Source organism: Papaver somniferum, unplaced genomic scaffold (assembly GCF_003573695.1).
Source record: "Papaver somniferum cultivar HN1 unplaced genomic scaffold, ASM357369v1 unplaced-scaffold_125, whole genome shotgun sequence".
NCBI classification, from domain to species: domain Eukaryota; kingdom Viridiplantae; phylum Streptophyta; class Magnoliopsida; order Ranunculales; family Papaveraceae; genus Papaver; species Papaver somniferum.
In genome coordinates, this window is record NW_020621603.1 from 8,687,387 (window position 1) to 8,710,934 (window position 23,548).

The following is a 23,548-nucleotide window of genomic DNA, read 5'->3' on the forward strand; positions in this document are numbered from 1 at the left end:
TGTTATATATCAAAGTGGCACCATTGGCATAGTGACGTCTGGCGTAGCCATGTCATAGCGGCATGCCAGTGGCGTAGCCGTGGCAGCTGTTTTGGCATATTGGTGTTAGAACCAAGTATGGCTCTGGCAACATTGGCCATGTTGCTAAGTTAATATTGAGGTCTCAGTAGAGTCACTGTACCCAGTTGGCATGGCAACTTTTAGCTAAATTAGGGTTTGGCGTATCGCAACTATATTTAACACGTGCGGCATGACTGTGGCATGGTGGCGTGGCTGGCATAGTTAGCACATGCCAGTGGCACGAAGTAGAGCCTGACGTAACCATGGCCGCTAGACTTTGGCACATCGGTGTTAGACCCAAATGTGGCGTGGCAACATTGGCCATGTTGCCACATCAATCCCAACACTCTGGGAAACGTTACTTGGCTTGGTTGGCGTAGCAACTTTTCCCAAATTAGGGTTTGGCATGTCAAAACCCTAATTGGTGCGTGTGGCATGCGGCCGCGGCATGGCGACACTTTTTTTGCAAATGGTGTCATAGCTATGCCAAAGGAACTATGGCAAGGCCGTAGTGTGGAAACGGCCACATGAGCAAGGATTATCGTGGGTGGCTATGATATGGCGCCATTCCTAGGGCTTCCTAGGTACCACACGGCTCGTGGAATGTTGTGGGGACTAAGTGGCATAATTTGTGCTACAAAAATTAGGTTTTTGGTTAATGAAGGGACGTGCTTCTGACTAGAAAACCCTAATTTGAGCTAATCATGGCGTTGGCCCCGAACATGAGGTAGGTTAGCATGTAGGGAGCTATTTATGGCGTGTTGGCACGTTTAGCATGTTTTGGAAGGTTTGGCATGCCGTTAGCATGTTGACGCGATAGGTGGCATGTTTGGCACGTGCACTTGGCATGCCCATTTGGTGTGTGCGATTGGCATGCTTTTGGCATGTTTGGCATGCCATTATCATGTTGGCGCGGTTTTGGGAAGCCAACATGGTATGACGACATCTTGACACCTCTTTGAAAGTTGTGGCAAGTTTAGAGCAACCTGATTGGTCGAAAAAGGGAAGGCCGGCCAAACATGGTGTGGCTGCACTTCTAGCGTGAGTGTGGCGGCTTTAGAGCAAACCGTGGCTATAATGTTCATGAATTGATTCGAGTGAATCAAAATCGATTTTGCTTCAATTGTGTCTTGTATACTTCTATGAGAATATAAACAATTGAATAACTCTATAACTAGTTTCATTTGAGAAATTTAACTAGTTGTGATAAAGATGAACAAGGTTGATATGAAAGTGTTCATATGGATAACTTCGGTTGACTATTGTTGAGCCAACTAAGTGCACAAGTTTAGGTGCGGTTACCCATATCTAAATGAAGGCACATTTCATTTGTGTGTAACAAGCTAAGTTCAATCTAACGGTTGAAAGATATTAGCTTGACTCTAATCAGGTTATCATCTAACGGTGAATATTAAATGCTTTGATACCAAGGTAGCATTGATTGCAAACCCTGATTTGAGAACTATATAAGGGAGAACTATAGCAAGCGTTGCTATCTCAAGCTTGTTTGTCAAGTTATTTCTGTTAGAGAACTACTTGGTAGAACTCGCAAGCGTTGTTATCTCAAGCTTGTTTGTCAAATTTAGTTGCCAAAATTATAAGGCTTGATTTCTAGTATACTTATAGCTATGTCTCAGATTAGGATAGAATGTGTAGTTGAGCTTTAGACTTCATGACGTTCATCGATTGAAGATGAAGAACTACTAAGGGGAGCTTGTGGAACTTCATCAACAAATGGTATGTGAAGACTTTAACTCATCTATCACTAAGAAGTCTATTTCCATTCTATATCCTATTGAGACAAAAGATGATCATGTGAAAATTGCCTGATAACATCTTACATGATTTGTGTGAGACAATCATTCTATGTAGACTCGGAATGATTCGTATTGATCACTTGAAAATTTCTTTGAAGCTAATAGTTTGTGTGAGACAACTATTCCCGTATTCCAATATTATTTCAATGATTAATATGGAGTTTAGAATGATTAACCATTGATTGGATATAACACAGTTTGCGTACTTGTATGCTACTTGTTGCAAGTTATTCAAAGTACGGGAACCATAGTATGCATACTCGTATGCATACTGGTTTGATAGTTGAAGTCCGGGCACTTAGTATGCATATCGTCTGCGTACCGGCTTAAAAGTTCAAGTCCGGGAATTCAACTGAGTTTGGTCACGTACGACAGTACGCATACCCGTTCGTATACTGGCGAAACCAGATCAAGTCCGGAACTCTAAGTATGCGTACCCGTTTGCATACTTGAGTGGGTTAAGTTCTAAAATAGGTTTTTTCATGAACAAATACATTTATATATTAAGGAATGCAATCTTTTGCAAACCGTGTCTATAATGTTCATGAATTGATTCAAATGAATCAAAATCAATTTTGCTTCAATTGTGTCTTGTATACTTCTATGAGAATATGAACAATTGAACAACTCCATAACTAGTTTCATTTGAGTCATTTGAACTAGTTGTGATTAAGATGAACAAGGTTGATATGAAAGTGTTCATATGGCTAACTTCGGTTAACTATTGTTGAGCCAACTATGTGCACACGTTTGGGTACGGTTACTCATACCTAAATGAAGTCACATTTCATTTGGGTGTAACAAGCTAAGTTCGATCTAACGATTGAAAGATATTAGCTTGACTCTAATCAAGTTTTCATCTAACAGTGGATATTGAATGTTTTGTTACCAAGATAACATTGACTGCAAACCCTGATTTGAAGACTATATAAGGGAGAACTCTAGCAACTGGGAAACTTAATACCTCCTGTGTGATACTAGTTGCGACTAGAGTCGATTCTCCTTTAACCTAGGTTTTTCCTAAAACTATTATAGGTTAACGACTTAAATACTTCATTGGGATTCTGAAGCCAGACCCAACTATTTTCTCTGCAGTTGCGTGTTCTGATCTTACTTTGTTCTATCGTGTTGAATACTATCTTCTCTAAGATTTGCTCGAGATTTAATCTCCGACAGGTAAGATAAAAAGTAGTTACAAACATCTTCGTCTCATCGTTTGTGATTCCACAATATCTTGTTTCGCTTCTATACGATTAAGATTATTGTGAGGTGATTCATATTACTAGGATGTTCTTCGGGAATATAAGACCGGTGTATCAATTGGTTCATGTTCACCTTGATTTATCAAAAGACGAAACAAAAACTCGTAGGTATTTCTGTGGGAGATAGATTTATCTATTCAATAGACTTTTTTGTGTGAGATAGAATTGTTTATCAAGTATTCGACTTTGGGTCGTAGCAACTTTTAGTTTTGGGTGAGATCAGCTAAGGGAATCAAGTGCGCACAATCCGGCGTGGTTCAAAAGGCATAATAAATGCAAATGTAACTTAATAAGTGTGAGATTGGTTAGGGCTCAACTACACTCCAGTCTGAAGTTGACTTGTAGTAGGCTAAAATCTGTACCGTCTTAATATAGTGTGGTGTTCAAATCTGGACTAGGTCCCGGGATTTTTCTGCATTTGAGGTTTCCTCGTTAACAAATTTTTTGGTGTCTGTGTTATTTCTTTTCTGCATTATATTTTTATATAATTGAAATATCACAAGTTGTGTGTAGTTCAATCAATTGGTGAATCCAACCTTTGGTTGTTGATTGAAATTGATTGACGCTTGGATATTGGTCTTTGGTACCATCCAAGTTATTTCTCACATTGATCCGGCTCACAGATTTCTATCTGTTCGATTGCAGATTGATTTGAGAAATTGAGATATAACTCTTGGATGTATTTTACTTGATTGAGTCTGACTGTCTAGTTGATTCTCTTGGAAATATATTAGAGTTAATACATACAGATTTCCTAAGTGAAATATTGGGTGTGGTTGTTAGACCCCCGGTTTTTCAATTTCTCATATTAATCCGGCTCACAGATTTCTATATGTTCGATTGAAGATTCGTTTGAGAGTTTGAGATATAACTCTTGGATATATTTTCCTTGATTGAGTCTGACTATCTAGTTTATTCTCTTGGAATTATATTGGAGTTAGTCCATACAGATTTCCTAAAAGAAATATTAGGTGTGGTTGTTAGACCCCCTGCTTTTTTAACATGTCGTGGTACCTCAATGTTTCGCATACTTGAGTGATACGAGTAGATGAGAGGCCCCAGATAGAGGACAAAGATTTAACTCTCAATTACCTGGTGTGTATTGTGTTAGAGAATTTCTCGGTCGAACTCGCATGTGTTGCTATCTCAAGCATGTTTGTCAATGTTAGTGATCAAAACTATAAGTCTTGAATTCTTGCCTATATAGCTAAAGGTCTCGGACTAGGATAGAAAGTGTAGTTGAGATCAAGACTCCATGGAAATCATCATATAAGACGAAGGACTAATCAAGGAACTGGTGGATCTTCATCGACTAAAATGTATGTGGAGACTTGAACTTGTCTGTCACTCAAAAGTCTATCTACTCTATCTCCTACTCTTGAGACAAAAGTCGTTTTAATATATAGACTTTCATTATACACATTTGCTATTTCGAGCCGAGTGTAACTTGCCTATCTATTTCTCAAGATATGTGTTGGTAAGCTTTCGCTTTAGCCAAATTCATCTTTACCTAGTGACGAATGTCATGTTTCAATCACTTTGGAAATTGCTCTGACGAAAAGTGGTCTGTGAATAACGGCTATATAACGTCCTCTGAGAATGTTTCAATGATTGAAATGAGAGTTTAGATTACATAACCATTGGTAGGATATAAGCATTGTTGTGGAAACACATATATGTATAAGTCCTTATTCCTTGAAACAAAGTTAACGAACTTTGTTGATCAAGAGAAACGGAATGTGGCGTGAGCCAAGTCCGCGAACTCAGTCCACGAACTGGCGGAAGTTCTCGACCCGAGAATTTCTGCTGGAGTTTGTGAACTCCTTCCGTGAGCTTAAGTCCGCGAACCCAGTCCGCGAACTTGAGAAGGTTATATATAAAATCGGTTGTTCTTGAACTCAGGTTTATATAAACTAAGGAATGCTTTTGCAAACCGTGGCTATAAAGTTCATGAACCGATTCGAGTGAATCAAACCGTTTTTTCTTCAATTGTGTCTTGTGTAGTTACATAAGATCTAAGCAATTGAACAACTCTCTAACTAGTTCATTTGAGTCATTTGAACTAGTTATGGTGAAGAAGAATATGGTGGATATGAAAGTGATCATATGGATAACCATTTGGTTAACTATTTTTGAACCAACAAATGTTAATGTTTGGGATCTGTTACATAAACCCAAAATTGGACATTTCATTTGTGTGTAACAAGCTAATTTTTGATCCAACGGTTGAGAAATATTAGCTTGAATCTAATCAGGTTTTCATCTAACGGTGAGTATTGAATGCTTTGTTACTAAGATAACATTGATTGCAAACCCTGATTTGAAAGACTATATAAAGGAGAACTCTAGCAACTGGGAAACCTAATCCCCACACCTTACGTATGATATTAGTTGCATAACTAGGGTCGATTCTCCTTTAACATTTGGTTTCTTCTTCTAAAACCAGGTTAACGACTTAAAGACTTCATTGGGATTGTGAAGCCAGACCGATACTACTTTTATTATAGTTGTGTGATCTGATCTTGCATATTCTATCATTATGAGTACAATTGTAATAATTGGCTCGAGATTTATATCTCCGATGGGAAAGATAGAAAAGTAATCACAAACACTTCGTCTCATCGTTTGTGATTCCACAATATCTTTTTTCACTGCGTCGATTAGGATTATTGTGAGGTGATTGATAATACTAGGTTGTTCTTCGGGAATATAAGTACGGTTTATCAATTGGTTCTTGTTCACCTTGATTTATCAAAAGACGGAACAAAACTCGTAGGTATATTCGTGGGAGACGGATTTATCTATTACCGTAGACTTTTCTGTGTGATACAGATTTGTTTATTAAAGTCTTCGACTTTGGTTTGTAGCAACTCTTAGTTGTGGGAGAGATCAGCTAAGGGAATCAAGTACGTAGTATCCTGCTGGGATCAGAGACGTAGGAGCATAACTTTACCTTGGATCAGTATGAGATTGATTGGGTTCAACTACAGTCCAGACCGAAGTTAGTTTGGAGTAGGCTAGTGTCTGTAGCGGCTTAATACAGTGTGTGTTGAATCTGTACTAGGTCCCGGGGTTTTTTCTGCATTTGCGGTTTCCTCGTTAACAAAATTCTGGTGTCTGTGTTATTTCTTTTCCGCATTATATTTTGTTATACAATTGAAATATCACAGTTTGTGCGTTGTTCAATCAATTAGAATATCCGACCGTTTGGTTGTTGATTTAAATTGATTGACACTTGGATATTGGTCTTTGGTACCATCCAAGTTATCTCTCTAGTATTTGATAAAGACTCGCAGATTTCTATTTGCTTGAGTATATATCAAATCGAGAGATAGAGATATAAACTCTTTGATATACATTTTATCTAGATTGAGCCTGACTGTCTAGTTGATTCTCTAGAAAGTATATTGGAGTTTGTCCATACATATTGCTAAGCGAAATATTGGGTGTGGTTGTTGTACCCCCACTTTTTCAATTGATATCAGAGCAGGCAAACACGTTCAAGACCTTACAAGTCTGTGTTTGTAGCGATCTGACTCTATGGACAAGAGAACTATCTCTGATAAACGCGCCACCATAAATAAGGGCCCTGTCTTGTCTAATTCTATTAAAGAGAAAGATTCTTCAAATATAGACGAACCTTGTGTTCAAACAAGACAGACAGGCTCCGACATGAGTATTTCCGATTACCCTTCAAAAGAGTCTGTTTCTCTAAATGAACGGGAAACAACTGAAGAGAGTGTCTTGATTCTAAATCTTTTTAGAATCCAAGCTGATAGATTTAATCGGTTAAAACACCATGTCGATGTTCTGCTTGGTGTAATAAGGGACTGCAATTTCAAAGAAAATACTGAAGATCACTCTTCACGTATGGTTCTCGAGGCAAGCCCCCAAAAGGATGCTTTGGAAATAGAACATCGCTTGAGTAAACTCTCTATTCAAGGATGATTTAAGCATTCTAATATAACAAGTACTACTGCTACGCCTAAAAACGTTCCAGCTCCAGAAGTAAAATCGGAATCCCTTCCTGTTAAAAAGAATGTGTCTGAATTTCCCACTGATCAAGGATGTTCCACATCACATGGAAAGAAAAAATATCCTAACGAAGTTGTTAAGACTACCTTGTCTAATCACTCTCGTGATCAGAAAGTACGCCTCTTTTGCGATGAAAAAGACTCTGCTAAACCAAAGAGAAACTCTAGGTTGAATAAAACTTCCTTGGTTCAACTTCAACACACCTTATACTTAATTCTCAAAGGTGTAACTGACATTCGGATGTCTAAACCAGTTGGTTTTCGTACTTATCATGTGTATGTTACCAGGAAGGTCAGTTCAACGAGTTCCTCAAATGCTCTAAAGCAGAATAGAAGTCTTAACAAGAATCATATAAGGAAAGATCAAGTTGTTTCCTATGGAAACAACATTTCCCTTGATGTGAACGAAATCCCAGGAGAAAAGAAAAAAATTAATGACATGAGAAATAACCTGATGGAGATAATTGAAGGGTATAAAGAAATTGTCGACAGGTTGTCATCCTCCTCAAGTCAAAATTCTTCTGGTAAGAACTCAAACTATGTCTCGTATTATGATGACAATAAGTTTTATGATAATTTCTCACATCAAAAGGGATCCCTCTCTAGATTCAGAAGGAAAAAGAGACTCGATCATAAACACTGTTCTTTTAATGAGCTCAAAGTTCATACTTGTGCTAATTAATCACAAGGGTCAAGAACTTGCTCATAAAAATCATGTTGAGCAAGATGTGTAAAAATCAGGTATACTGTGGCATTTTGGTGTTCTTCTTAGTTGAGTTATCCTCTTATTGTTTATAGCTAAACTAGTGTCTGCAGACAATAATGCCTAAATAGTATTTGTGTGTCTAGTATCGTTTCTCTCTTTTAACTTTGTGGCATGTTACACTTGTGCTCTAAATTACTCATATGGTATGGAATTTATTGAGACATTTATGAATTTTCATGTAGCAAAAAGACTTTTGCCTTAAAGTTTTTCATTGGGTCGGGTTGTGTTCGTACGGGTACCCATGTTACCAATACGAATCAATTCTTAGTAACCCTAAAGGTCTTATTACCTAATAAACCATAAATACCAAACCTCTGAGTCACGATTCCGTACTCCAGGTTATTTTGGTTTGTTAAGAATGTCTTTCTCTTCAAGAGCTTGTGGTTTTGCTAGAGGCTTTCTTGAAAAAGGTATAGGTTTCGAGTCTAAAGGGAGGAAGAAAAGAACCCTAGTAGAAGACGATCATCCTAATGCCTCATGTTACTATGCATATACTCATGAGGATGTTGAGAAGGAGGATATGATTTCTGCTGAAATGGTTCATGACTTTCTTAAGTATTTTGAGGAAGCAAAACTGCAGCTTGTTGATACTCTGAAAACTCTTGATGTGTTGAAAACTGAGTTGAAAAAGGTTTCAACTGACCTTGGTCTCATAAAATATCGCACCAATGATCTTCACAAAGAGAATCTCTTCTCTGAAGATGCAATGGATGCTGCTAATCACAAGCTCAAAGACGCCAAGACTCGTGAGGATCCTGAACCGTCTATTTGACCTTAGTTCGTGTTCGGCCATGGCGCTGGAGTCTGCTTTTGTTCCTTAGCTTGTTTATTTCTTTTATTTTCCTAGTAAATCTTCTATTTTTCGTGTTTTGTTAGAAGAATAACTAGAGTTTGGAATAGCCATTATTGTGATTACACATAGCTATGTCCAACGTTTTCATCTTCATGTTTTTAGATTTATTGGTTTAAATTCTAAATTTTTTTGGAAGATGATTTTTGCAATATTAATCTTTATGGTTTTATATATTGCAATATTGTTATGGGATATGTGTTTACGTCCGTGAACTATGATTGTCCCATACCTTGTCAAAAGTAAAGTCTTTCGTATGTCGATATGCATGTATTGATAAAAGAATGAATATACTTTTGACAAATACAAAAGTTAAGCCTATTGTGTCAATTATTGATGGAAGATAGGTTAAAATCTTTTGTTTGCAAGAATTATGTCTATTGAATGTCGTTATGTGAATAGTGATGGAAAATTGAATGAATCCTTGTGTATTCCGCAGTATTGATCTTCCCTGATCCATATTTTATGTATTACTGTGAGGCTCCGTAAAGTGTCTTATGTTGAGCACTAAACGTCCAAGTTGATTATTTTTATGATTTGCTTAGTTGTTGTTCCGTGAGATACTTTATGTCGAGCATATTCAACTAATTAATCATCTTGTTTGGTTATTTAGTTGTTGCTCCGTAAGTTTTCTTATGAGGAGCATGACCAATTAAATTGATTACTTTTGTGATTAGTTTGGTTGTGTATTTCGATTAGATTAATTCTGGGTTCCCTTGTGATTAATCTAATTGTATTTTTTTTAGTCTCCATAAGTTCACTTATGTTAAGCATTTTCGATTAAATTAATCATGGGTTCTCTTGTGGTTAATTTAATTGAGTATTTTGGATTCAAATCCATACTTGTATGTGATTTGTTATATCCAAAGAAATCTTTCTTTTCTTTCGAAATTAAGGTCGCTCTTGTTGGTCTTTCGAGAATGACATTTTATGGGGGAGAGTTCTTAATTAAACTTGTGCTTAATTGCCAAATCTTTGTGGGGAGTTCGGCTGTGGAATATTATAGGGGTTATCTTGTATCTTTATAAACTCCTTGATGAATGCATTTAGCTCCGGCTTTATGATTGCATCTAAATAAGATGATATGTGTTTCTTTCTTTCGGTCATGAAATGTCTCTTTCGGAAATTTCATTAGGATCCCGTTCTTGTACCTTTGCCAATTTTATTGACAAAAAGGGGGAGAATTAATATGTAGTTCACACTACAAATACATATGGTTTTCGGATCATTATGTAAGGGGGAGTGGTTTCCATGTGAGATGGAGTATTGACTAAGGGGGAGTGATACATATCACCATAGTATTGTTGTTGAAGTTGTGATACAATTGAACTTTGACAATGTGTAATAATACTATGACATTGTATAACAATGATTGAGAACTGTTGTTTTCTCATTGTTATAGCTACGGATTTTCAACAACCATGATGCTGAACTTACAACCTTTGGGATCATTGGAGTACTTGGAAGTAAAAAAGATTTCGAGTAATGTTGAAGATTAGACATGTGGAATAGGAGCTACGGAAGTTAATTTATTTATTTTTTGTATTCCATATGTATTGATAGCTTTGTCACTAAAATTGACAAAGGGGGAGATTGTTAGAGCATTGCTCGGTCGAACTCGCATGCGTTGCTATCTCAAGCATGTTTGTTAATGTTAGTGATCAAAACTATAAGTCTTGATTTCTAGTATACTATAGATAAGGTCTCGGACTAGGATAGAAAATGAGTTGAGCTCAAGAACTCCATGGCAATCATCATACAAGACGAAGGACTACTCAAGGAACCGGTGGATCTTCATCGACTAAAAGGTATGTGGAGACTTGAACTTATCTATCACTCAAAAGTATATTTATCTCCTATCTTGAGACAAAGTCGTTTTGCTATATAAACTTAGATTATACACATTTTCTATTTCGAGCCGAGTTTATCTCGCCTATCTATTTATCGAAATATGTGTTGGTAAGCTTTCGCTTTAGCCAAGTTCATCTTTACCTAGTGACGAAAGTCATGACAAGTTTCAATCACTTTGAAAATTGCTTACTTTGACGAAAAATAGTTTGTGAATAACAACTATAGAATATCAACGTCCTCTAAGAATGTTTCAATAATTGAAATGAGAGTTTAGATTATATAACCATTGGAGGATATAAGCATTGTTGTGGAAACACATATATGTATAAGTCCTTATTCCTTGAACCGAAGTTTGCGAACTTTGTTGATCAAGAGAACCGGAATGGTGGCGTGAGCCAAGTCCGCGAACTCAGCCCGCGAACTGGCGGAAGTTTTCGACCCGAGAAATTCTGCTGGAGTTTGTGAACTCCGTCCGGGAACTTAAGTTCGCGAACCCAGTCCGCGAACTTGAGTAGGTTATATCTAAAAACGATGTTTGTGAACTTATTCTTATATAAACTAAGGAATGAAAATTGCAAACCATACACACGAATGGTGGAGCAAAAGTAAAAGAGGAACTCCCGCCACCCATTCGCCGGAACTTCCTTAGTTCCTTAAACTTCTCTACCGCTTCCACAACTTCTTCGTCGTCTGCCGCTTCTCTTCTATGGCATATTTTGCCCAAGGATGTGAAGGCTACATAGTTCATGAACTGATTCGAGTGAATCAAATCGATTTTGCTTCAATTGTGTCTTGTGTAGTTACATAAGATTTTCTTGCAATTGAACAACTCTCTAACTAGTTCATTTGAGTCACTTGAACTAGTTATGGTGCAGAAGAATATGGTTGATATGAAAGTGATCGTATGGCTAACCATTTGGTTGACTATTATTGAACCAACAAATGTACAAGTTTGAGTACGGTTACACGATCCTAGAAACATGCATTTCATTTGTGTGTAACAAGCTAGTTTTCAATCTAATGGTTGAAAGATGTTATCTTGAATCTAATCAGGTTTTCATCTAACGGTGAATAATGAATGCTTTGTTACCAAGCTAACATTGATTGCAAACTCTGATTTGAAAGACTATACAAGGGAGAACTCTAGCAACTGGGAAACCTAATCCCCACACCTTCTATGTGATACTAGTTGTGCTAAGCTAGAGTCGATTCTCCTTTAACCTTTGGTTTCTTCTTTTAAACCAGGTTAACGACTTAAAGACTTCATTGGGATTGTGAAGCCAGACCGATACTACTTTCTTGTAGTTGTGTGATCTGATCTTGTTGTTTCTATCGTACGAGTACAATTGTAATAATTGGCTTGAGATTGATATCTCCAATAGGCAAGATATAAAAGTAATCACAAACACTTCGTCTCATCGTTTGTGATTCCGTCATATCTTTTTCGCTGCGTCGATTAAGATTATTGTGAGGTGATTGATAATACTAGGTTGTTCTTCGGGAATATAAGTCCGGTTTATCAATTGGTTCACGTTCACCTTGATTTATCAAAAGACGGAACAAAACTCGTAGGTATATTCGTGGGAGACGGATTTATCTATTACCATAGACTTTTCTGTGTGATACAGATTTGTTTAATTAAAGTCTTCGACTTTGGGTCGTAGAAACTCTTAGTTGTGGGTGAGATCAGCTAAGGGAATCAAGTACGTAGTATCCTGCTGGGATCAGAGACGTAGGAGCATAACTGTACCTTGGATCAGTGTGAGATTGATTGGGGTTCAACTACAGTCCAGACCGAAGTTAATTTGGAGTAGGCTAGTGTCTGTAGCGGCTTAATACAGTGTGTGTTCAAACTGGACTAGGTCCCGGGGTTTTTCTGCATTTGCGGTTTCCTTTTTTACAAAATTCTGGTGTCTGTGTTATTTCTTTTCCGCATTATATTTTGTTATATATAATTGAAATATCACAGGTTGTGCGTTGTTCAATCAATTAGAATATCCGACCTTTTGGTTGTTGATTTAAATTGATTGACACTTGAATATTGGTCTTTGGTACCATCCAAGTTATCTCTCTAGTATTTGATAAAGACTCACAGATTTCTATCTGCTTGAGTATATATCAAATCGAGAGATAGAGATTTAAACTCTTTGATATACTTTTTATCTAGATTGAGTATGTCTGTCTAGTTGATTCTCTAGAAAGTATATTGGAGTTTGTCCTTACATATTGCTAAGTGAAATATTGGGTGTGGTTGTTGTACCCCCACTTTTTCAAAACTCATATCTTAAACTTATTGTCGAATTATGTTTGGTTATATTCCTAGTTTATGAATGACTGAATCTGGTTTCTTTTGAAAATTGTGTGTGTATGTCTAAGACGCGACAAAAGAACCAACTACAATGTGTGTGTGCAAAAATAACAAGATTTTGGATGTTTTTCCTGTCACTATCAATATACATGTACCTTTATAAAATCCGATTCTGGCAGTTCTCTAGGGGTTCAATTTCAAAATCGGGTTTTGAGGGTGCACCACATAGACCGATTCTGAAATTTCATACCTGGTTTGTACGTGTTCATAGTCGGTTTATACGAATACTTTGAAAGTCTGATTCTGAGAAAACAAAATAATCCAGAGTTTTGATAACCTTCAGAATCGGTCTATGTGGGCATTTCACGTAGTCCGATTACTGTGAGGAAAAGTGATAATTTTTCAGTATTTTTTTTTGAAAACAATCATATTACAAGTGAAATATTAACAACCGATTGTTGAGAGGCAGATTTGGACAACCTTCAAAATCGGTCTATGTGGGCATTACATGTAATCCGATTCTACTACAGAAAAATGACACATTTTCTGTAAATTTTTTTGCCAAGAATCGGATTACATGTGCAACATTAAAGTCCGATTATGGAGAGGCATATTTTATATGATTTTGCAAGGAAACGATCGGTCTGTATGGACATCCCTGAAATCCGGTTATGTGAATTGAACTCGAAAAAAATAGCCATTGAGTCTTTATCTATATAAGGACAACCTCTTGGAGCCACTCCCACATCACACACTTAGCCTAGAAAATGGAATGGGATCAGGAAGAAGACAAGCAGCTCGAGAAATGAGAACCGTATGAAGAGTTTCTCGTTAAATCGTTTGCTAATACATTCTGTGAACATCCGAATGAAATCTATTCAATGTTTTGAAAGAGAGTTAAAGAGTCCTTTTACGGGCATAACGTGAATCCCAATAACCGCAAATGGAGAGACTTGGCATTTCGATTCAACTACATAAAAAGTGCGATGTGAGAGTACGTTAAAGTTAGAAATATGGTGTACCAACATCATCCACAAGCTCCTCTTAGGGAAAAAATGAGTAATCCGATAATATTTATACTTATGTCATTGTTCAAAGTTCGCATACTAACATACGAGAATTCATTGAATTTCAGCTGGAACGTTTCAATGGGCTTTGGAGAATTCGTAATGAGGAAACTAAGTTAATTCACCACAAAAAATATACGACGTTGTACCGACGTGCTCGGAGGTTCATTGACGAACATTTGATGCGTCAACTTCTAGAATTCCCATACTGAATCCGATATATGTAATGCGCTAATTTCCTAAACTATGTAATGAATATTTTGTTTCTGAAATTAAGGTATAATCGGATTATGTGGACATCTATAAACACCGATTTCATCAATCAGTTTATGTGAGTATTAAAAAAACCCGATTCTGAGTTTATTTCGTCATTTGAAAAAACTCAACCCAGAATCAGTTACAACTGCACTAACATCAACCGATTCTGGATCGAGTTTTTTTTTTTCAAGTTTTGATGATGAATTAATGGTAGTTGATTTCAGGGTTAACTTGATTAAACATCATTTAATCATTCAATTAGCACTAATTAATCAGGGTAGTTTTTCCATTTAGTAAAATAGCTGGATAAGGGGTTATCGATTTTAATTCAAAATATTCTTTTTTGTCTCGTAGTCGTAGGCCAAAATAATCACAGTAGGCCCAAATTAGCCGGTTTAATATATTGTCCTTTTAATAAAAATAAAAAAAACTCCCTAAATTTTATAAGATGATAAAAACTCTAAGTTTCCAATAAGATCCAACTAACAAATAAATTATAAACCAGTATAATAACGAGGTCATAAAATAGGAATCCAAACTTATTTGTTTCTTTTTCGCATTATATAATAATGAACTTCATTTCTAACATTTTATAGTCTCTTGAAAAGCTCCGGAGTGATTATGTTGTGTTTCTAATTTTAACATCAAAGTATATGTTTTTGCATATATTATGTTATATTATGACATAAAATAATTAGAAAATTACTATTTGAATTGAACATAAAATCTTTCGATATTTCATTATGGAATAATGATCTTCATGCTTATTTTTCAAAATAGTAGACTTATTAATTGAACAAATAGAGTGCACGTGCACTGTACGTCAAACACTAAGTTTCAAATACACCTTCGTTGCACATCAAACATTGAGCTTTAATCCAAATATATCAATGTTCTCAAATGCTTCCAGATCAGATTCGTATATTTTTCCAATCCGAAAACCTTGAAGTCATTAAACCGTTAAAACTCTTACAATCGATTTTAATCTGGTGAAAAAAAGATGAGATCTTCGTTTTTATTTGCTTAAGCTTGAGCTCGATAGAACAAAAAAGCAGAAAAAAGGGAAAGAACAAAAAAACCATAATCTCGAAGTAACTTAGGAATCGATCTCGCGATCAATTTTGGAAGTAATAGAAAATCCAGCGACAAAGATTAGTTTCTTAATTCTAAAACGGATATCCAATGGTTCTGTCTTTTCCCTTCACACGACAAATCTAAATCTAACGGCTGTTATTCCAGGTGCGGACATTGAACGAAAAAAGCTTAACAAATTTGGATTTTCTTACTGTCCTTAAAAGGGAGGATATTTCGTAAAATTGATTAGAACTGCTACACAGTGAGACCCCTCCCAACCCGGTGGTTTGGCGGGAGTGGATTTAGTGTGGGTTCCATCCTACTCTTTCTGTCAAAATGACGCGTGGAATTTAACCGGCGGGATGTAAATCATTTTTGAAAATTGATACTAGAATTTAAAAGTTTACCGTGAATCCATTCCCAGATGAGATCAGTTTAGACATTCTTCCCAGATGAGATCAGTTTACCCTTTGATTCAGCATTAGATTGCAAACGGGTATCAAAGTTATGGTGCAGAACTATTCGAAACCCTACATATATTCAGATTCACCTTCGTCAGCAACAACTTGATGGGGCTCATTCCGATGATAAGGTCAGTTTTCTGTTTTTAACTATAGAGGAAAAGAGTAGACTCTATTATGGAGAGTACGATGAGAATCGAATAGGATCATGTATGGAAGTAAAGACGGTTAATCATCCTAAAATTCAAAAGCGCTTTGGTACAAATTCTATGGTTGGGTCTTGTAACGGTTTGGTTTGTTTCCCTAAATCTTTTGCACACCATATTGATGACCCTGTATACATCTGTAATCCCTGCACTGGGGAATTAGTATTACTTCCAGCATTCACAGTCGCTGGAAACAAGAAAAATGTCACATATTCTTTGGATGGTTGCATTGTGAGTGGGTTTGGCTACAATCCTGACAGTAATGAATATAAAGTTGTTAGGATCTATTATGCCGACCCGCCGTGGAGCTTAAACCAGCCTAAGGGTCAAGTTCAGATTTATACTCTTGGTAGTGGAAGTGGGTGGAGAAACATAGGAGAATGTCCTTACATGTTGCAGCGTTTCAGGTATTCACGTTCCGTCCTTGTATGTTGTGACCCCTCTTCAGATGACATAAGTGAGATTATATTCCATCTCGGGGTATACTTGCGAATGGTGTTCTTTATTGGCTGGATGAAGCATGGAATGTTGTATCCTTCGCTTTATCGGATGAGAGGTTCAGTTTGCTCCCATCACAACCTTGTTTTCGCCCTGGTGAGAAAAACTTTTATACACTGCAAGTTTTGGGAGGGTGTTTATGTGTTGTGAATGATCATGCTGGTAAAAGTCTTGACATATGGTCATTCAAGAAGGATAATAGTGAATGGGCAAATATGTTTAGCATATCATGTCGGTCAAGTGGATTTGTTGATGTTTATTGGCCAATTTCCCTCACATTGAGTGGTAAACTTCTGCTGCGGTCTAACTATAAGACTCTCGTGTGTTATGATCCCCAAACCAGAGAATTTAAAGAACTTGTAGATCTTGACACAGATATGGTATCCGAACCAATGGCTTATCCTTTGATTGAGTCAATACCGCACATCAACAGCTTTGTTTCATTGAAAGCTCTTGGAGAGAAGTCTGAGACAATTGTGAAAGCCATGTATTTTGATGATTACGATACAACCAGCGATTATGATACAACCAGCGAATAAGATATAGCTGCAGGCAGCGGATGTATAAAGGATGCATAGTACAGGTATTTAAGGGATATTTTTCAATTGGAAGAAGCATTTGGCCAATCCTCCGTAGAAGTGCTAGATTTTGCTTCGATCCTTGGGAAACGCAACATTTGTAAATATGAAGTTGTTGGAAAACGATTAATAAAAAAATAATTTTTTAAAGTTTTAATAAAAAATTATAATTTATTATTTTCTTTTGTGAATGAAACTTTTTAGTCCCACATTGTGGAGTTTCCAATTTTTAGTAGTTTTAAGAAACTATATAAACTTATTAGTCCCACATTGTGGAGTTTCCACTTCTTAAATTGTTTTATTCCATTATATAAAGAAATTCACTACTTTTGTAAAATCTATGGGAAAGGGGTTACTCTATATTTTAGAGGGACCCCTAAGGGAAAATATTTTATAGCGTTTCTTAAGAGTTCGCGATTTTCCTTAACGGTTTTTTCGGAGTTGCCAAGTTCAAGTTGAGCATCTACTACATATGCTAGTAGTAGGTGTAGTAGGGTGTTTTATCCTGGAGATATCCGTCCTGTGAGGGCTATAGCATCACTCTTGAGTGTAGCATGGCGCTAATGTTTTAAGGGCAACGTGTTGAACACGTGACTCACTCTGTTTTTCCAAAGTTTTGTCTTGTTGCTGTTGTGGAGATATGAGAAGCTCGTTCGTTTCGTCAATCGATCAATTTCATTATAAAGGAGCTAAGTATCAATAGCTTTTGCTTATTTGATTTTTCTTTGTTTTTGATTATTGCACCCAACAGAAGTTTTATCTTAGAAATTATGATGCAGCTCAAATATTTCAAGCATTGGCCAGTGCATCAACATTCTAGGTTTGGGTTTTGGAGTAATGTTTCCTTGCGTTCCATCTGGTGGAAGCATTTTCTAACCCATGCATGAAGTTTAACACACAGTGATAAGTGATGGACAGCGTCAATCCATGTTCCTGCAAGAGACCATTTGTAAGCAACTTGTTTGATTGAATTTGGTTATGATGCCATTGGGCGATGCTTGTAATCATTTGAATTTTTTTTTTTTTTTGAAGCAACTTGGATTTGCTGTTACATCATCATATCGGACAATTATGAATTCTGAAGCAGTACAAATAATTTTAATGTTTATCGTAGGGGATAGGGCTGCACAACGGGTAGGATGGGTAGGATATGGCCTATATCCGTCACCCTACCCGTTTACTGGCGGTTAAGAAAATCTTTACCCGCCACCCTACCCGCCAAATAATGGATAGGGTAGGATACGGTTAAAAAATTGGCGGGTAGGGTAGGATTGGCGGGTATGAGTAGGGTATGTGCACCCCTAAGTAGGGTGGATAGGATATGGCCTACACCCGCCACCCTACCCATTTACTGGCGGTTAAGAAAATCTTTACCCGTCACCCTACCCGCCAAATAGTGGATAGGGTAGGATACGGTTAAAAAACTGGCGGGTAGGATAGGATTGGCGGGTATGGGTAGGGTATGTGCACCCCTAGTAGAGGATAAGTTTATAATGTGAAATATCTATGCCTCACCTGGCAAAGGGATAGTATGTGAGTGTTCATTTGAAAAATTCTCCAGCTTTGTTTTCCAACCAAAAAAAAAAGAAAAGAAAATGGAAAAGCAAATGCAACGTCAATCTTTTTCTTCATGAAATATGTGGTTGTTGCAGTTTAAAGTGGTGTTAGAGCAACTGCAGTGGTGTGATCAAGACCAGGAAAAACGACAAAATTTGAGTTTAGTCCGTGGTGTTATGCTAAGATGGGAGAGTAAATTTGGTCAGGAACCACATATAATGATCGCCCCATCATAAGGATCACATATAATGTCCGCCCCATTTGGTCAGGATCACATCTAATGTCCGCCCCTTCACAAGGATCACATATAATGTCCGTCCCATCACAAAGATCACTTTATACGTTCGCTCGACTATATTTGGATTTGGTCTTGGTCCCAGACCAAATATAGTCTGGGATTTGATTTTGGTCTAGCTGGGATTTGATTTTGGTCCAGCTTTGACTCGATAGTCTGTTTGGATTTGATTTTGGTCCAGCTTTGACTCGATAGTCTGTTTCGTTGTGTCTCGTTGACTGTCCCGCTGTGTCTCGTTTGGTCTGAGATTTGGTTTTAGTCCAATTTTTACTCGATAGTATGTTGGTTTGGGATTTGATCCAACTTTTACTCGATAGTCTGTCCCGCTGTGTCTCGTTTCTTGACCAAATATATAGGTTTGATCGTCCATTGTGGATGCTATTGTGGATGCTCTTAGACACAGACTCACAAACCAAGGTCATCCACCAACTCTAACAACAAATTCGGACAAGTTAAGATGGGAATTTCGGTGTTCAATGAATATGTGGTGGATCACTGGAATGAATTGAACTACAGAGATGTTGGATTTGGGTAAAAGTCTTTTGGCTCATGTGGTTGTTGGTCGAGTTATTGGCCGACTGTTAAGGAGGCCTTCTATGTGATGAGAAGATGTAGTCTTTGTCGGTCACAAAGTTTGTGCAAAAAAATCAAAATTGGCTTTGCTTTTTTTTCTAATTTCATCAAATTCGGATGATAATCAACATAATCAAACAAATTGATCATCAATTTCGATCAAACAACATTAAAAAAACAAATTCAATGTTCAAAATTCTTCAAAGTAGTCTTTAGATCGAATGGGATCGACCAACTGAAGTATCATTTTCATTAAAAATAACCAGAGCATTCCATCAGATTCTCTTCAAATTCAATCAAACTTCGTGCAAACTATTTCAACTCCCACATATACAACGATTAAAAAGAACTCTTATTCTTCTTAATTCTATCAATTCCATTGAATCACATCATTTCCGAGAGCTACTGAGAAGAAATTCATCTCTGAAAAAAGAAAACAGAGTATAGTTTTCAGAGATTTCGGGTCAATTCGGTCGACACAGTGAGTTAACAGAGTCACGTGACTCACATCCCGAATCACCGGGTCAGATTCCCCTTTTCTCTGTAATCCACAAAATGAAAGCAAACTGAAACCCACCAAATTAAGATCGGAACAGAGGATCCGTATAAACAGATAATGGCTCAAAACTTGAAAGCATTTCAATCAAAATCAAAACTGAATACCATTCATAAAAATCATCATAACACAAAACAAACAACAACCCAGCGGCAGCTCCATTTAAATTTCAGTGCTAATGAATAAACAACAACCCATTCCTTCGAATTGTCTCTAATTTTAAGAGAACGGATTCAATTTTTTTCGTTTTGTAAATGGTCATCAGTGGAGTTACTGATGTTCGAGATGATCAAGACCGACGTTTCACTGATAATCCATTTCCATTTCTGAACCTATTATTCTCTTTACAAATAAACTATATACTCTTTGACTTGGTCATCAGTGGAGTTGCTGAAATTTTACACTTGCCAACCATGCGCTTGGGTAGGCGACAGGTGGGAGGAGATGACTCACGTAAAATATATACAGCTCAGTAACAAATTTGGTGTTTGTTGGGGGGTGGGACTGAAACCTAAATTCAAAGATTAACAGCTTAATGTGGTGTCATATCGGACATCAAATCTAGGCAATACGAATTTATGCTTAGCCGCCAACTTATGACACGCACTTGCGCCTCAAAACTGGTAGGATGCGTGCCTATGCACACTTTATGAGCACTAGCTGCAGTACAGAGCGAAACAGAATACCGAAGTGTGTATAAAATTATAGATATTCCAATTCCACTTTTACTATGTGGACTGGGTAATAAGAGTTTAAAGGGAACGATATAAAGTTGGTTTTTTTCTTTGTCGGCCTCCCCACCGCCAGCGGTAATCTAGTTATATCTCACTCTCACTAGTACTTTAGTTGAGGATGTAATGTAATGCCCAGTTAGGAACTACAAGAAATTTGTGAGCCATTTTCACCCATGCTGCCTTGATATATGATTCTTTGACTGGCACACTTCCATACTTTAAAAGATTGACGTCCGGGATTTGGAGGCCGCAAAACACAAGATTTGTGTGTGTGTGTTGGGGGGGGGGGGGGGGGGGGCTAATTTTGGCGGGATTCTTTGGAGGGAAAACATCTTTTTTGTGGCGGGAGGAGATTTTGAATTCTCCTAAATTTTTCCTAGAAATACTGAGCGGAGGAAACTGAAACGGAAAGATAAAGTTAGGGTTTCAAACTTTCAGTTTTAATCAAAAAAAAAAACTTTCAGTTTTAACTTCAGTTCAGAGAAATGAAAAAAACAAGAGGAAGAAAGAGAAAAGCAGATGATGCTGAATCCAATTCGATCATTAATCCTTTCCCAAATGAGATCAGTTTAGACATACTCTCCAGATTACCTTTCGATTCAGTCTTAGATTCCAAATTGGTATCTAAATCATGGTGTAAAACTATTCAAAACCCTTCCTTTGCCCAGACTCACTTTCGCCGGCAACAACTTGACGGTCGTCATTCTGATACAAAGGTCAGTTTTCTGTTCTCAACTATAGAGGAAAAAAGTAGACTTTATTATGGAGAGTATGATGAGAATCGAAAAAAACCATGCATGCAACTTAAAACTGTTAATTTTCCTCGCATTGAAAAGCGTTTTGGTACAAATGCAATGGTTGGTTCTTGTAATGGTTTAGTTTGTTTCACTGTATCTTTCACACACAATATTGATGATCCGATCTACATCTGTAATCCCTGCATTGGAGAACTAGTTAAACTTCCAAGACTCACGGTGATGGCTAGAAACAAGAACAATGTTGAGTTTAAGAAAACAACTTATTTGGATGGTAGTATTGTGAGTGGGTTTGGATATAATCCTGTCACTGATGAATACAAAGTTGTTAGGATCTACTATGCCGACCCGCGCCGGAGTTTAGATCCACCCAAGGGTCAAGTTCAGGTTTATACTATTGGTAGTGGAAGTGGGTGGAGAAACGTTGGAGAAAGTCCATACCCTAGTTAGCAATTCGGGATTTGGCAAACGTACGGAACGACAAACGTACGAGTATTATACGGTTTTGTAAAACTCAAATTCGGTCCAAAATTCGGTTAACAGAACGTGATTCGTCAGTAATTCGGAACGGCATACGTACGTGTATAATTCGATTTATAAATGTGAGTTCGGATCTGAAAATTCGGTATCTATATATAATAAATAATTAGTATTTATAAGGTCATAGACTAATTTTTATGCATACATGTGAGTTATTTAAAGAAAAAATAAACTTAATATGATGATATTAATAATATATACAACATTAGTCATCAAAGATGACGTGGTATAGTGGTTTAGATCTCTCTCACCTTCACCTTCACCTTCAAATCTCTTCTGTCATTTTTGTTTCATAAAAATTACAACAACGTCTAATATTGGGCCGTGTATGCTTGGGAGGCAGTAAAGCCCAAAAAAATAGGGCCTTTGAAAACATAAAAGCTAAAGAATTTCTGGCGAATTAAGCGGACGTATCATTCGGGATACGTAAAGTTCGTGAACGATTCGCGAATAATCCGGGAATGCCACATAATACGCGTCTTGGTTTCGGAGTTGCAAACGTACGCGAATAAAACGGTAAAATTCGCGATACGGAAAAATTCGCGAATGATTCGCGAACTTACTAACTAGGGTCCATACTCGTTGCAGCGTTATAAGTATTCACGCACTGTACTTGCAAGTGTTGAGCTTTTGTCAAATAAGAAAACTGCAATTTACATTCCATCTCGGGGTATACTCGCAAATGGTGCTCTTTATTGGCTGGATGAAGCATGGAATGTTGTATCCTTCGATTTAGCAGATGAGAGGTTCAGTTTGCTCCCATCACCACCTTGTTTTCTCCCTGGTGAGAAAAACTTTTATACACTGCAAGTTTTGGGAGGGTGTTTATGTGTTGTTAATGCCCATGATGGTGAAAGTCTTGACATATGGTCATTCAAGAAGGATAATAGTGAATGGGCAAATATGTTTAGCTTATCATGTCGGTCAAGTGGGTTCATCGATGTGTATTGGCTAATTTCCCTCACATTGAGTGGTAAACTTCTGCTGCGGTCTAACTATAAGACTCTCGTCTGTTATGATCCCCAAACTAAAAAAATTAAAGAACTTGTGGATCTTGACACAGATAGGCTATTGGAACCATTAATTTATTCCTTGACTGAGTCAATACCGCACGTCAACAGCATTGTTTCATTGAAAGCTCTTGGAGAGAAGACTAAGAAAACAGCGAGAGCAATAGATGTTGATGATTATGATCCAGACAGCGATTGAGATATAGCTGCAGGTGGTAGATGTTTAAGGAATTCGATGTCTAATTTCAAGTAGTGTTTTCTTTCTAATGTTTTTTTAGAGCTTGTGTGTAGGAACTATGAGTAGTTGAAAATCATATGTCTTGCTTTAAAACATTCTGAACTTTTGAGTGAGACATTGTTCTTTGCATGAATCACTATAGAACTATATTCAGTGTGTTATGTTGGCTTAATTTGTTGTGTATTTTTGTATCTTTGGAA

At 37.1% G+C, this 23,548-nt stretch overlaps 2 protein-coding genes across 2 annotated transcripts; both read left to right on the top strand.

Moving 5' to 3' along the window:
* Window positions 1-16,020: 16,020 nt before the first annotated feature.
* Window positions 16,021-17,051, top strand: LOC113331286 (F-box protein At3g07870-like). The gene is made up of 2 exons (XM_026578011.1): window positions 16,021-16,421; window positions 16,577-17,051. Exons 1-2 carry the CDS (start codon window positions 16,021-16,023, stop codon window positions 17,049-17,051), a joined length of 876 nt encoding a protein of 291 aa, XP_026433796.1.
* A 4,239-nt stretch (window positions 17,052-21,290) lies between these two features.
* On the top strand, window positions 21,291-23,309 carry LOC113331287 (F-box protein At3g07870-like). The gene is made up of 2 exons (XM_026578012.1): window positions 21,291-21,947; window positions 22,689-23,309. The coding sequence occupies exons 1-2, from the start codon at window positions 21,291-21,293 to the stop codon at window positions 23,307-23,309; spliced, it is 1,278 nt and encodes a 425-aa protein (XP_026433797.1).
* Window positions 23,310-23,548: the final 239 nt, after the last annotated feature.